Raw genomic sequence first — 12048 nt, forward strand, 5'->3', positions numbered from 1 at the left:
TTAGATTAGATTAGATAGATTCAACTTTATTGTCATTACACAGGTACAGGTGCAAGGCAACGAAATGCAGTTTAGGTCTAACCAGAAGTGCAATTGTAATGATCTCAGTACTTTTGCTGGGCTGATCATCCACCCTACACACCTGCCCAAATTCTGCCAAGTCCTCAATCAGCCTTCATCTGATCCACCTGTCTCCAGCTCCATTTAATCAGCCTTCTGTCCAAGCAAAAGTGCCAGAACGTCTTGTGCCACCTCGGTGAGACTATCCAGCATTCTCTATTATCTGCCTGCCTGCCTGCCTGCCTGTTTGTTGCCCAACCTGATCTGTTTTTTGTCTCTGAGTCTGCCTAACCCCTTTCAAGCTCTGTTGCCGGTCTGGACTCCCACCGATCAGCCCGTGGTCCTCTGCATCGGACTGGACTCATCCTGGACCTCTGAATCTGGACTGCCTGCCTGTTGCCCGACCCCGATCTGTTTGTGAGTAACCGCATCTGTCTAACCCCTGTGTGCCTCTGAACTCAGCCGGACTAAGGACCTGGACTGGACCCCGACCCGCTCTGGACTATCCCTCGGACCTTCTCAGGATTTCGGATTCCACCGGAACTGGACTGCCTGCCTGTTGCCCGACCCCGATCTGTTTGTGAGTAACCGCATCTGACTAACCCCTGTGAACCTCTGAACTCAGCCGGATTAAGGACCTGGACTGGACCCCGACCCGCTCTGGATCCGTCCCTGGACCCTCTCTGGACTTCTAACCCCTCGGCTCCTTCCCCGGACCCCCGTTTCTCTGCCCCGCTTCCTCGTTACTAGCCGGCGCTCGGATTACCCGACTCTCCAGGTTAGTGCCTACTCCTCTGTCCATCAAACGCCAGCATTTCCTGGTCATTAACCAGCTGCTCTGCCTCCAGGGTTCCTGCAGACGTGAGCCGCTCGGGTTGCCGTGCGACCGCCATTAAATAAACACTTGAAAGCGTCACTGACCTTGTCTTGGTTGTTTACTGGGTCCAGTCTCCGTTCCTTACAGCAATAGCAGCAAGTGCAGGATAAACAATGAACATGTGTTAATTCATAGTGCTGATGCCTTCAGTGTGAATCTACAATTTTCATAATCATGAAAATAAAGAAAACTCTTTGAATGAGGTGTGTCCAAACTTTTGGTCTGTACTGTGTGTGTGTGTATGTATGTATGTATGTATATATATATATATATATATATATGTGTGTATATATGTGTATGTGTGTGACTGCTATTTACGTGTGCAAGGGGGATTTTGCTGCTTTACCATTAAGTGTCCAGTGGAGCTGACTGCTGATGCACACTTCTCTGCATTACATCGAACCTACAGGCTGAGTGACTGACTGTCTGCTGCATTTACTGTGTGAGTTTGTGTGCCGGCTTGATGAGATGAAAAAGCCTAGTTTGTATCAGTTTTAATGCAAATTAGTATCTAAAGCAGGGGCCACCGACATGGTGACCACATGTGGCGCCCATGAGCCTGTTCTAAAAACAGCACAACCCACCAGTGAGATGCATCTAAAACTTTACTTTATTCAGTTACTCTTCCTGTTTGATCACACTTTCATTTATATAGATTTAAAAACAGCATTACATATGACAAAGCATGAAAATATGTTTATATTACATAAAGTTAAGGTGAACTCTGACTCTTCTGGTTCAAAGGTCAGTACTGGTAGCCCTTCGTTTGACACAATGTCAATAAAGTAACTCTCCGTCTCAAAAATGTTGGTGACCCCTGATCTAATGATATTGTGTTTTTGATACCCTTATATCTAAATATCAATTAATTTGACAACCTTACCATCTACTCAACTTAGTGTTGTGTCCATCATAATTTGCTAACTCCTTTTAAGAGATCACTGGGATGTGCTAGTCTGAATGCTGATAGGTTCATTGGAATAAGTGGCAAGTTCCTATATATCAAAATTGTGATTCATTGATTAGGTAAAAGAAGAAGTGTTAGCCCTTCAGACTGATCAATTTGAGACTGATGAGAAAAGGCCTTTTTTATATATAAATACATAAACAAACGTAGCTTAAAGTGCTGTTTTTAATGGTCAGCTAAATATGAGACTCATTTCCTATAGCCACAGGAAAGCCATGAAGCCATTTAGTCACATCATTGACAGAATTTTATGTAGCAACACTTTGATAGGTGACAACCAACCAAGACAAGGAAACAAAAACCATTACAAATAGAATGTGTTTCAAAATCTTTTACTGTTAGAGAAATGTGGTACATGTGTAAAACTAGAAATTGATGTAAGCTCTCAATGCATATAATTGTTCACTGAATATCATGCAGAATTAATTAATTAGAATTAATATTGTGTTTCAAAAGTTCTTTTAAAACACATGTACCTAACTTTACCTGAAACTTTGCATTTATATTTATCTCACTGTTACATCTCATGAATTAACTCCCAGGAGGCAACAGAACATGCACCTCTGTCGCAGCCACATGCACCTCTGCAGCCATACAAAGCTACTTCTGCATTACTGAATATTTAAATACCTAAAACAGAATAAACAATCTATAAACATATGGTAAGTTTTAAATAGAACGGAGAGTTATCCATTAAGATCAATGAAAAAAGAAACAGTGATTATTGTGGGAGGACAACATTTTAGCATAAGGAGCAATCCCAAACCTCTGTGTACTGTATTATGATCAGTTAGAAGGAGCAAACTTGTTAATGTAGCACAATTTGTATACAGCGTTTGACTTAAATGCTTAAAATCAGTCTAAAAGTAATGAGAGTATGATATAAATAATTTAAAGGGGCCTAGTCGCATTTTATGACTATAATAATAATAATTTTTAAAAAAATGCACATTTATCTTGTGCATTCATCTTGATAGTGTTTACTTAGTCCTTTTTGAGCCTGAAAAGAATTTTGCATTGGTGCGATCGGGAGACATAAGCATTGTTGTGAATCTGCTGGCAATAACGTGGAACTATCAGAAGAGGGTGACTACTGACGCAGTTGCTGTAGGAGCCAGCAGACCGTCCAGCTTGGTCAGCAGACCGTCCAGCTTGGTCTCCGACCACGTAGATCTACAGGATTAGGGTTACTTTCTTTTTCTCTTTCTTTTCACAACTCCACTGGGTGTTGCTTGCTTCACTGCTTCTCCTTGTTTACTCATTGTGCACATGCACAATATTGTACTTCTGGTCAAGTGGTCTTGTTATGGTAACTATACATAAAAGTGCTTCACCTACAAACAAATGGAGCAAAAACAAAGTTTAAAACAGAGAAATAAAATATAAAAAGCCAATAATTTAATCGGAAAACCTTTGCATGAAACCAGAGGGAGCTACTGGCGTAGAAATTTGTGAAGTCGTAGTACATGACTAGGTCCGTCTAAAAATATGATGTTGTTTTATTAAGTAATGGCATGCTGGGATCTGTGGTGTACAGTTTTGTTCACTTGGTAAAATTGTAATAATTTTAGAACCTGGTTGGGAGAAACTATATTTTCCAGCTACAGAGAATACCAAATGTTGTAGCACGTCTTTACCAGGCACACGTACATATGGGCACATTTCCCCCATTTTAGCTGCACTCCATCGGCTTCCCAAACTTTTCAGAATAGATTAAAAGCTCTTTTACTTGTTTTCAAAGCTCACTGAGGAAGCTTTACCTTCCTACCTCAGGCAGCCTAAGACAAAATGTAAGCTCAGAGGGGAATGTCCTTTGCCTGCGGCGCCGATTAAAATGCGGAATGACTATTGACTGCACATCAGACAGGGCTCCACAGTTCTCCAGAGGGAGAACGTTTTTAGAAGGCCCAGAGACAGACAAGAAGCTACTGGGTTACTATCTTTGTGTAACTCCGAATAAGACTTTGGAAGTACTGCTGAGTGTTTTTCTGAGGTTGAAACATAATGATGTAACATTTTGGCAGGAAATACCAGAACAGAAAAGAGTAGATGCTACAAAGTACTGCCATTGCATAAATAACCTGGACGGACTTTCCAGAGTAAAGCTGGTGGGTAGTGATAGATATGATCCAGATGATTATCAACAGCAGGAGGCAGAAAGTTATTGCTTTAGCCTCGTTGTAATTTTTCGGCAGGTCTTTTCCAACGTAGGAAAAACCAAAAGAAAGAATGACCAATAACGATTTTAAAAGAAGAGGACCTAATATTGTATTAAAATTGTGTCCACACTGATGGATGATTTTGTCTGGATGCAGCTCTGCGTCAGAGTGAGGATTTGGGGGCTCAGCAGAATAGCTAATGATAAGTAAGAGCGCCTGGGAGATAAAGGCCACACAAATGACCAGCCATTGCCCCTTATATTTCATCCACCAGCTGAGGATGTTTGGGAACTTTTTTGCTATTTTGAAAATGCAGACAATCTGAAAAGAGCGCACAACAAAACAGGCCAGACACACTGTGAAGAAAAACTGAAAAGGTAAAAATTGTAAGATACAAAAAGCTGTTGTGGGTTTACCAAAATTAAAGAAGATACTGACACTAGACAGACTGAGGCAGCCTAAAATCAGGAAGCACATGGGTCCTCCAGCAGATTTGACAACAGGAGTGTCGTAATTAATGAAGAAGAGAACTGATACAGCTGCAGCGAGGCCTACAAAGGCCAAAGCTCCAAGCATGATCACCACAGCTCCGCCATGTGAGAAAAGCATGTAGTCCTCCACCCGCTGGTGGCATGAAATACTTCCTTCTTCAGACCACTCTGTCTTGCTACAATTGGAGCAGATGTAAGGATTTGCTGAAGAAACAAGAGTACATGGACAGTCAGCAAGCAAAGGGTAAATTAAAAGAAACATAATATGTTGTTTGTTCAAATAGTATGACGTTTATTTAAAAAAAGGACATACATCTAGTCAAAACCTTCCAAATAGCTGATTTAGAAGGTAGAGTTTAAATGTTATAAGCTAAAACGTGTTTAGCCAAAAGAACTTTTGATAAGCTACAGTCAGGACTGCCACAGGTTTATATGAGGCCCCACGCAGAATTCGATTTGAGAACCCAGTTAAGACCAGTTACATGTTAAGATTTATTTGGTAACCGTTCAGCATGTGTATGAAATGTGAGCCTAGGACACATACGAGCTGAAGCCCTTATTCAATCAGTGCAAATAACATAACAATGAAAATATGAACATTTTATTGCGTTACCCAATACAGTTATTTGCCAATTCTGTTAAATCTTATGGTGATTGTAAAAATGTATTTGGTTTTCCATATTTTTTTTGTAACTACCTCAGAAACGTCAGAGTGAATTTAAAAGTCTGCTCATTCTTGACCTACTTATAATCTATAAACGTGATGTTTTGAGATATGTATTCCCTGTGGAGGCAGTAAACAGTGACTTAGTTCAATTATATCTTGGGCCTGTTTTCCTTATGCCAATAGATACTTTTTAAATTTAGAGCATTTTCATTTTTTTTTTTTTTGTAATAACAAGGAGGTCAACAGCTTTCCTAAGTTGTTTTTTGTTTTGGTTTTTGCTTGCCTGTGTTGCTTTGCAAACTATATTGGGTGTATTAGTTGGAATATAAGATATCAAAGGAAATAGACTGACACGTTTTCTATCATGACATGGCTGGTGAGCTGGATTATTTCTTGCTTCACTCCTGTTGAAGCTGATCTAAATCAAGCATTCTCGTTTAAAACGTTTGCCAAATATGTAAACCAGAAAAATACCTATGAAAAAGGACAGACATGTTTCATTCTACATAAACGATCAATGATTAAAATCTTTTTAAATTCTTCTCCATTTAAAAATGATTTACCTGTGTTGTTGATGTAGGATCCAGCTTGGCATTTTTCACAGTTGAAGCAGCATCTGTGAAGTCCTACTAGTTTTTTTGCAAATCCACTCTCACATTCTTCAGAACAAACCGACCGTGGAACCTGTTCAAGTCGAACGTACGGCACAAAAGTAAAATGTCAGTTAATCCAATAAGGAGACGAGTTTTAAGACTCTGAAGCAATTAAAACTGTATGACTTTAAAATAAAAAAATGTTGCTAGGCTTTAGCAGAGAGGTTCTTCTGTGTTTATAGATTTGCTCGTGAATCCCAGCCACCATTACAGCTGTTGTAGCTAAAGTATTCCCTTCACATCTAGAAAGTGATGTGACGTTTCCCTTTGAAGATTTGCTTGCACCGAAAAAGAAACTCAAACATGTAAAATGTGTTTCATTTTCTTCAGATAAAAAAATACTCACTGAGCCGTTTCCATGCCACTTGATTTTGGTCCTGTTGATGACGAACTGATTGGACGGGTGATAACTGTAAAAGCCGACCCTCTCTGCGTCTCCTGTCTCGTTCCAGAAAACTATTGCATATGATCCAAAATAGGGGTCACCATTCTCATCAAACTGAACCCTCTGATTCAGAAGCGTAAAGTTGGAGTTCCACAGCTCTTTTAGTATCTGTTGTTAGAAACAAAGCATGGATTATTTATGGGTCACTGTGCGTGCTTTTAATGAGCTTTTAATGTATGAATAAACTGGTGTTCTAAGTAGCAATTGTTTATAATGCCGGCCCGTCAAAACGAATTGAACAATAATCTTTGTCAAACAGTCTCTCTTCAGTGAATGGGAACCATTTTTGTTGATCGAATGTTTTTTTTTATTGTTTCATTTGTTTTCACAGTGGTTGATTTGGGAATCTATATATGAGTATGTCAATAAAATTTGAAAATGACTGAAAGTTAATGTATTTCAGTAACTCAATTCACTAAGTAAAACACATCAAACTGATTAATTACACACATATTGATATTTTCATGCCTTTCTGTTAATTATGATAATTTTGCACTTAAAGCTAACAAAAACACGATTTTTCATTTCTCACAATGTTAGAATATTACATCAGGCCCATAAAAAACATGTTAATGTTAAGGTGGGCTTGGTGAAAAGCATGTTCTGTGCCTGCTTCAAGTTTATTTTCTAAAAGTACTTATAATCTGACAAACAAGCCTATTTTGTTGCAAATCTTTCCACACTGCTAGAGCCCAGTGACAGTTTGATTGTCACACACAACTCCGTTGATTTTATTTTTATCTCAATAAACTGAATCATTACTTGAAAACCACTTTTTGTATTTACTCCAGTTATCTTTGTCTGATGTTAAAATGTGTTTGATGACCTAAAACTTAACAAAAGGCAAAACTAGCAGCAATCTGAAACACGGCATTTTGGTTTCCTGGACAGATTGGCAGTGGATCACAGATTCTGAAATGAACTTTGCTGGGTATTATGTTATTTGAATTTTTTAACTATGTATTCAGTGTGCAAATAATTGAGAACAAAAGCCTAAAGATTATGTAATTATTTTATACTCACCCTGTGGGGATCTGCTGTAATATTTCTATTACAACTGGCAGTGTCACATTGGAGGACAGCGTGTAAGGCATGAGCAACAGCATACACAGCGGAGTAAACAGGAAAATTGAAAGATGGATCTGTGTTAATGATCTCTTCAGCTGTGGGACTACTGCAGTTACAGGTCTGACTGCAAAACCTTTCTTGCATGCCCTCATCCTGTTGAGACCGGGCTTTAAAAGAATGGATGAAATCACTGAAACCCGGTATTGCCATCTTGGGCTCAGCTATCCCGAGTACCGTTCCAATGTTTTCAATTCCATTTTCTTTGGGAAGCTCTTTGTGTAAGGACCAAGCATCTCCAGCTATCCACACTTTGTTGGTGACCTTGTGCTTTATGGCGGCCTTGATGAGAGCTTCAGCGGTCCACTCTGGTGCAAAAACGATCGCGACGTGTATCCTCACTGACTGCATATTTTGGAAAACCTGAGAGTAGTTAGTGTTCTGATCGAGGCCTTTCGTGTAGCCTAGGCAGATCTCCGTGTGCTCGATCTCCCTTATAAACAAGTCCCGGCCGTCTCTGCCGTAATCGTCGTTGATGTGAAGGAATGACACCCAGCGCCAGTCGAACTCCTGCAGTATGGCTAGAACCACCTCTATCACATCTTTGTTCGGATGGACCGTTCGTAGGAAAGACGGAAACTTTTTTTTACTGGAAAAGACCGAGCTGGCAGCTCCGTAACTGACCTGTTAAAGAGAAACGTCACAACCTTCAAATCATGTTTTATCAGGATGCCCTTTTCTATTATTCAACGAATACATAAATTGTCAGTTTATTTAAAAAAAACAAAAAACAAGATTGAGATAGCTGGCATATTTACCATTGGAAAGAAATCCATCATGAAGAGTGGGGCGACACTCAGCGTCGCTGAGCTTGTGTAAGAGCCCACCACCGTGATCATTTTAGACGTGGCCCTCTGCGAGTCGTTCCAGGGCTGGATGAAACGGTTGCCAGCGATGAGGCTGAAAACACCGGGAAAGTTCTGCGTGTCTGAGCAGAGGTCTAATATTTTATAACCGAGACTGACATTTGGCAGCAGTCTGGTGGAGTTATTGATCTCCTCGACTGAGAATCTCATGAGCTGAAACCTCCGGTAACTTGACAGGATAAATGGTCGACTGTGAATAGAAGAAGAGTAAAGATTCTGCGTCAGCGTGGCGTTGGCGTTTCGCACCCTTAAAAGATTTGACTGGTTAGATAGTCTGAGGCATTTGCTCCTCAGGTTGATGTGGAGAAATTTGTTTATCGGTTTGGAGAAATGTAGGAATCCAAATGTGACCAGAAAGGTCATGCTAATCAGAGCCACCCGTGTTTCAAAGTGGATTCCTCCCCTGTTAAAGCAACTAGATACTTTAAAATGTCAAATTGGATCATAAAAGCACTGTTTCATAAAGCTTTGTACAAACTTTCTTTCAACAGGTCTTGTAGTATTCACACTACAGGTACTTTCTCACTTTTTTGTTTTAAAAAGGCTTTTGATTTGAGTTTTGCAAGTTAATAATTTAATTAATGGTGATAAAAAAAATTTTCCCAAAAAAATAACAGCCCCTCATAGACAGGATTCAGATTTCAGGATTTGGCTTCTTACACAGACTCGCTGTTATAGTGAGATTTAGCTGACTGGTCCTTGTTTAGTCAGCATCTGTCTGGACATTCTTTTCACTCTCTGAACCAGTCTGAAAAATCACAAATTCCCCTCAGCGATGAGTTTTATGACTGCGGTGCCACACTGCCTTTGAGAAGCTGTCTCTGTGTCAAATCAGTAAAACAAGACTTGATTTTCTCCCAAATGCATTAGGCCTACTTATTGTGTAGCTTTTTACTCCAACTTGACCACAGAGGTTGTTTAAGAATACGGAATTTGGCTGTTAATCTTATTAAAGAGTGAATATACGTGCAGGGACTGCACTGTTTTATAAATAAATAAATAAATAAAAATCCAGTACAGTTAATATACTTCTAGTTATGTTTTGATTGATTTTAATGACTTAAACACACCTATATATGTTGGCACCCAGTTAACTGGTATAGTCCCCTTCATTCACCATTTTAGTGTTATTTTGTTTCTTTATACTGACCCTTTGGCACTAAAGCAAGGGTCCAACGGGTTAGGAACCACAGGGGTAAATTCTTGCCTAAAGCAGACATGAGGAATGTTTAGGAAATAATATTTCCATCAGCTGCTATGGAATATTAAACACTTGAGTCATTACGGCTGTTTTGGACCTGAACTGGTCACCCTCTGAGTAACTCTGTGCTTGACTCCACTTTGACGACCTCTGATTCTCTGAAGTCGTTTTGGTAACTTTCTACTGCAGGTATGGTACTGACTGCCGATAAAGGCTTTGCAGAACCACACGACAAAATATCCCTTCAAGGATTTTGTTGTGAACTGCATGCTCCAAATGTGCCGAACAACCTAGGTGATCCTTACGATTGTTTTTGAAGCAAAGAGGCATCAACAAAGATTTTAAAAGTCTCACCTTGAGCAGGTAATGCTTTCTGGTTTCTCTCGAGGGAGCCTTTCATTTTCATGATGGATATCAAAAAGTCCACCGATCAAATAATCCCCGGCCAACTCAAATTGTGAGGCCGTGGCAGCTTTTTTCAGGGTATGCACAAGACATCCCAGCAGATACAGATGAGCAAGAACCCGTGTCATTTCCATGTTTGTTGTCTGCCACTGTGGTGAAAACTCTTTTATAGCTTGCTTCAGTTACCCAGAGTATTTTTCACAACTGTGGGACGAGCAAGTCGTTATAAATACCTAACTGTAAGAGCAGAGGGAATAACAAATCAGTATGCAAAAGCTGTCTTCTCTGTTTGCTGATATAACCAGGTTCCTGAAACAGCTCAGTGTGTGAGAGCAGGTCGGATGCCACTATCATGACAAAATCTGCCAGATCAGTTTTTAATAAACAAATACTGTGTTTAAAAATAAAAACTTGCCTCTCCTGGTAGATTCTGGACAGGTACATTGAAATATATGTGTAATGAACCCATATTTCAAGCATTTGTAGCTGTAATGATTATACCTTACGGCTTTTAAAAACAAATACTACAATATTACATAAGAGAAACAAACATGTTTAATACATAGCAGTAACTGATATCGATAGCCATGATCTCTTGCTTTAGGCTCCTTTTGCATGAATTTCTGCATTAATGCAGCACAGCTTGGGGGTGATCAGCATTTCATCCTCCACTAGGCGATAAACAAGACTATCTGGGGTATAGGTCAGGTCAGTCTGCACAGTCTTATCATGGTTATTATGCTGTTATTGGTTCTTTTTGGCATTCTAGGGAGGTGCCAAGCTGAAAAACGAAACCAGCATCCCCAATATAGCTTGTGAGCAGAGAAAGCATGAAGTGCTCTTAAGTGCTCTGGAGATGACAGGGCTCCCCAAATCAGTGCTGACTGTGGAAGCCTCAAACTGGACCTCAAACATCTTGGATTTGGTGCATTAGCACTTTTCCACTTTGAGTTTCCAAGTGAAATACGGAATGTACTTTCATCTAAAAACATTATCTATCTATATATCGATATATATATATATATATATATATATATATATATATATATAGAAGCATGGAGTAACAGTCCAGTTCCTATTCTCCTCAGCCCAGGTTAAACTCTTATGTTGTTTCTGGTTCTCAAGCATCTTAACACAAGGAGACGTGGCCCATGTCTTAGATACGTCTGTGTGTGATGGCTTTTGAAGCATGAACCCTAGCTGCAGTAAGTCATTAAAGGCTGAGATTATCCCTGTTGCTTGTGCACCTTTTTCAACTTTCCATTTATACGTTTGGGTACAGCAATCTGAAGTTTTTTCTTTATTTTATTTTTTTTTGGGGGGGGGGGGGGGGGAGAGCAGTGAGGTTGTGTGACTTATCCTCCTCGTGGAAGATGTCAATAATTGGCTGCTTGTCATCTGACTAGTCAGCAGTTCCTCATTAACAGGCAGGCCATATTTATATGACATGGGTTTTATATAATGATCTAATTTTCTGATAATTGTAGGCTTGACAAAAGACTAAGAAATATCTGTGTGTGGAATGTCTATACAATATATACAAATTTACAAACTTTTTGACTTGATTAAAACAAATCTTTAGCTATATCCCAACTTCAAGGCTGGTTCACACGGCAGGATTTTTAGCCCGTTTTTTTGCCCCGATCTTCCCCTTCCGAGAGGCGCCGACTATCGGTGTGTCTCTTAAGAGATATCCCTGCCGTGTGTGATGTGTTAAGAGAGATCAGGTCCACTCGGTGCAACGCCGGGACCGCTGCGTGCTCAAAGCGGGTGTTGTCCCACAAGGACAAACGAGAAGGCAGCCTGTTGAATGTAGTGTGTGGCCAATCAGAAAGTGAGTTGAGAGAAACCCCGAAAGTAAAAAAGAAAAACACCAACTTGCCTCTTATTTCATAGTGCAGCAAACTCAGAGCCCTCCCATTCTCCACTCCTTTAACCGCCTTTTCTTTTCGCTGTCCTTTTCTCTGTTAAAATTAGTCCACAAACTTTCACCATTATTCCTCCTCCTCGTCCCTTTGCATTTATTCTGAACTCACATTCGATCTTGAGAGGTTTTGCAAGACTTCCTGTCTCATATTTGAATGATCTTGAGTGAAATCTGTTGTGTGGTGTGGTCACTGTAGAGCAAACCT

The 12048-nt window shown here is 39.9% G+C and overlaps 1 protein-coding gene and 1 long non-coding RNA gene across 2 annotated transcripts; one reads left to right on the top strand and one right to left on the bottom strand.

Moving 5' to 3' along the window:
- The first annotated feature begins 78 nt into the window (after nucleotides 1-78).
- On the top strand, nucleotides 79-976 carry LOC118563050. Its single transcript, XR_004930990.1, has 2 exons — nucleotides 79-838; nucleotides 909-976. It is a non-coding gene; the product is annotated as an uncharacterized LOC118563050 (long non-coding RNA).
- Nucleotides 977-2293: 1317 nt separating this feature from the next.
- On the bottom strand, nucleotides 2294-10129 carry LOC105936410 (taste receptor type 1 member 2). The gene is made up of 6 exons (XM_012877254.3): nucleotides 9866-10129; nucleotides 8203-8500; nucleotides 7343-8068; nucleotides 6221-6427; nucleotides 5785-5905; nucleotides 2294-4758 (listed from the first exon to the last, which is right to left on the bottom strand). The coding sequence occupies exons 1-6, from the start codon at nucleotides 10048-10050 to the stop codon at nucleotides 3830-3832; spliced, it is 2466 nt and encodes an 821-aa protein (XP_012732708.2). The 5' UTR covers nucleotides 10051-10129; the 3' UTR covers nucleotides 2294-3829.
- Between the last annotated feature and the right edge of the window lie 1919 nt (nucleotides 10130-12048).

The sequence above is a fragment of the Fundulus heteroclitus genome, chromosome 1, assembly GCF_011125445.2.
Source record: "Fundulus heteroclitus isolate FHET01 chromosome 1, MU-UCD_Fhet_4.1, whole genome shotgun sequence".
Taxonomy (NCBI): domain Eukaryota; kingdom Metazoa; phylum Chordata; class Actinopteri; order Cyprinodontiformes; family Fundulidae; genus Fundulus; species Fundulus heteroclitus.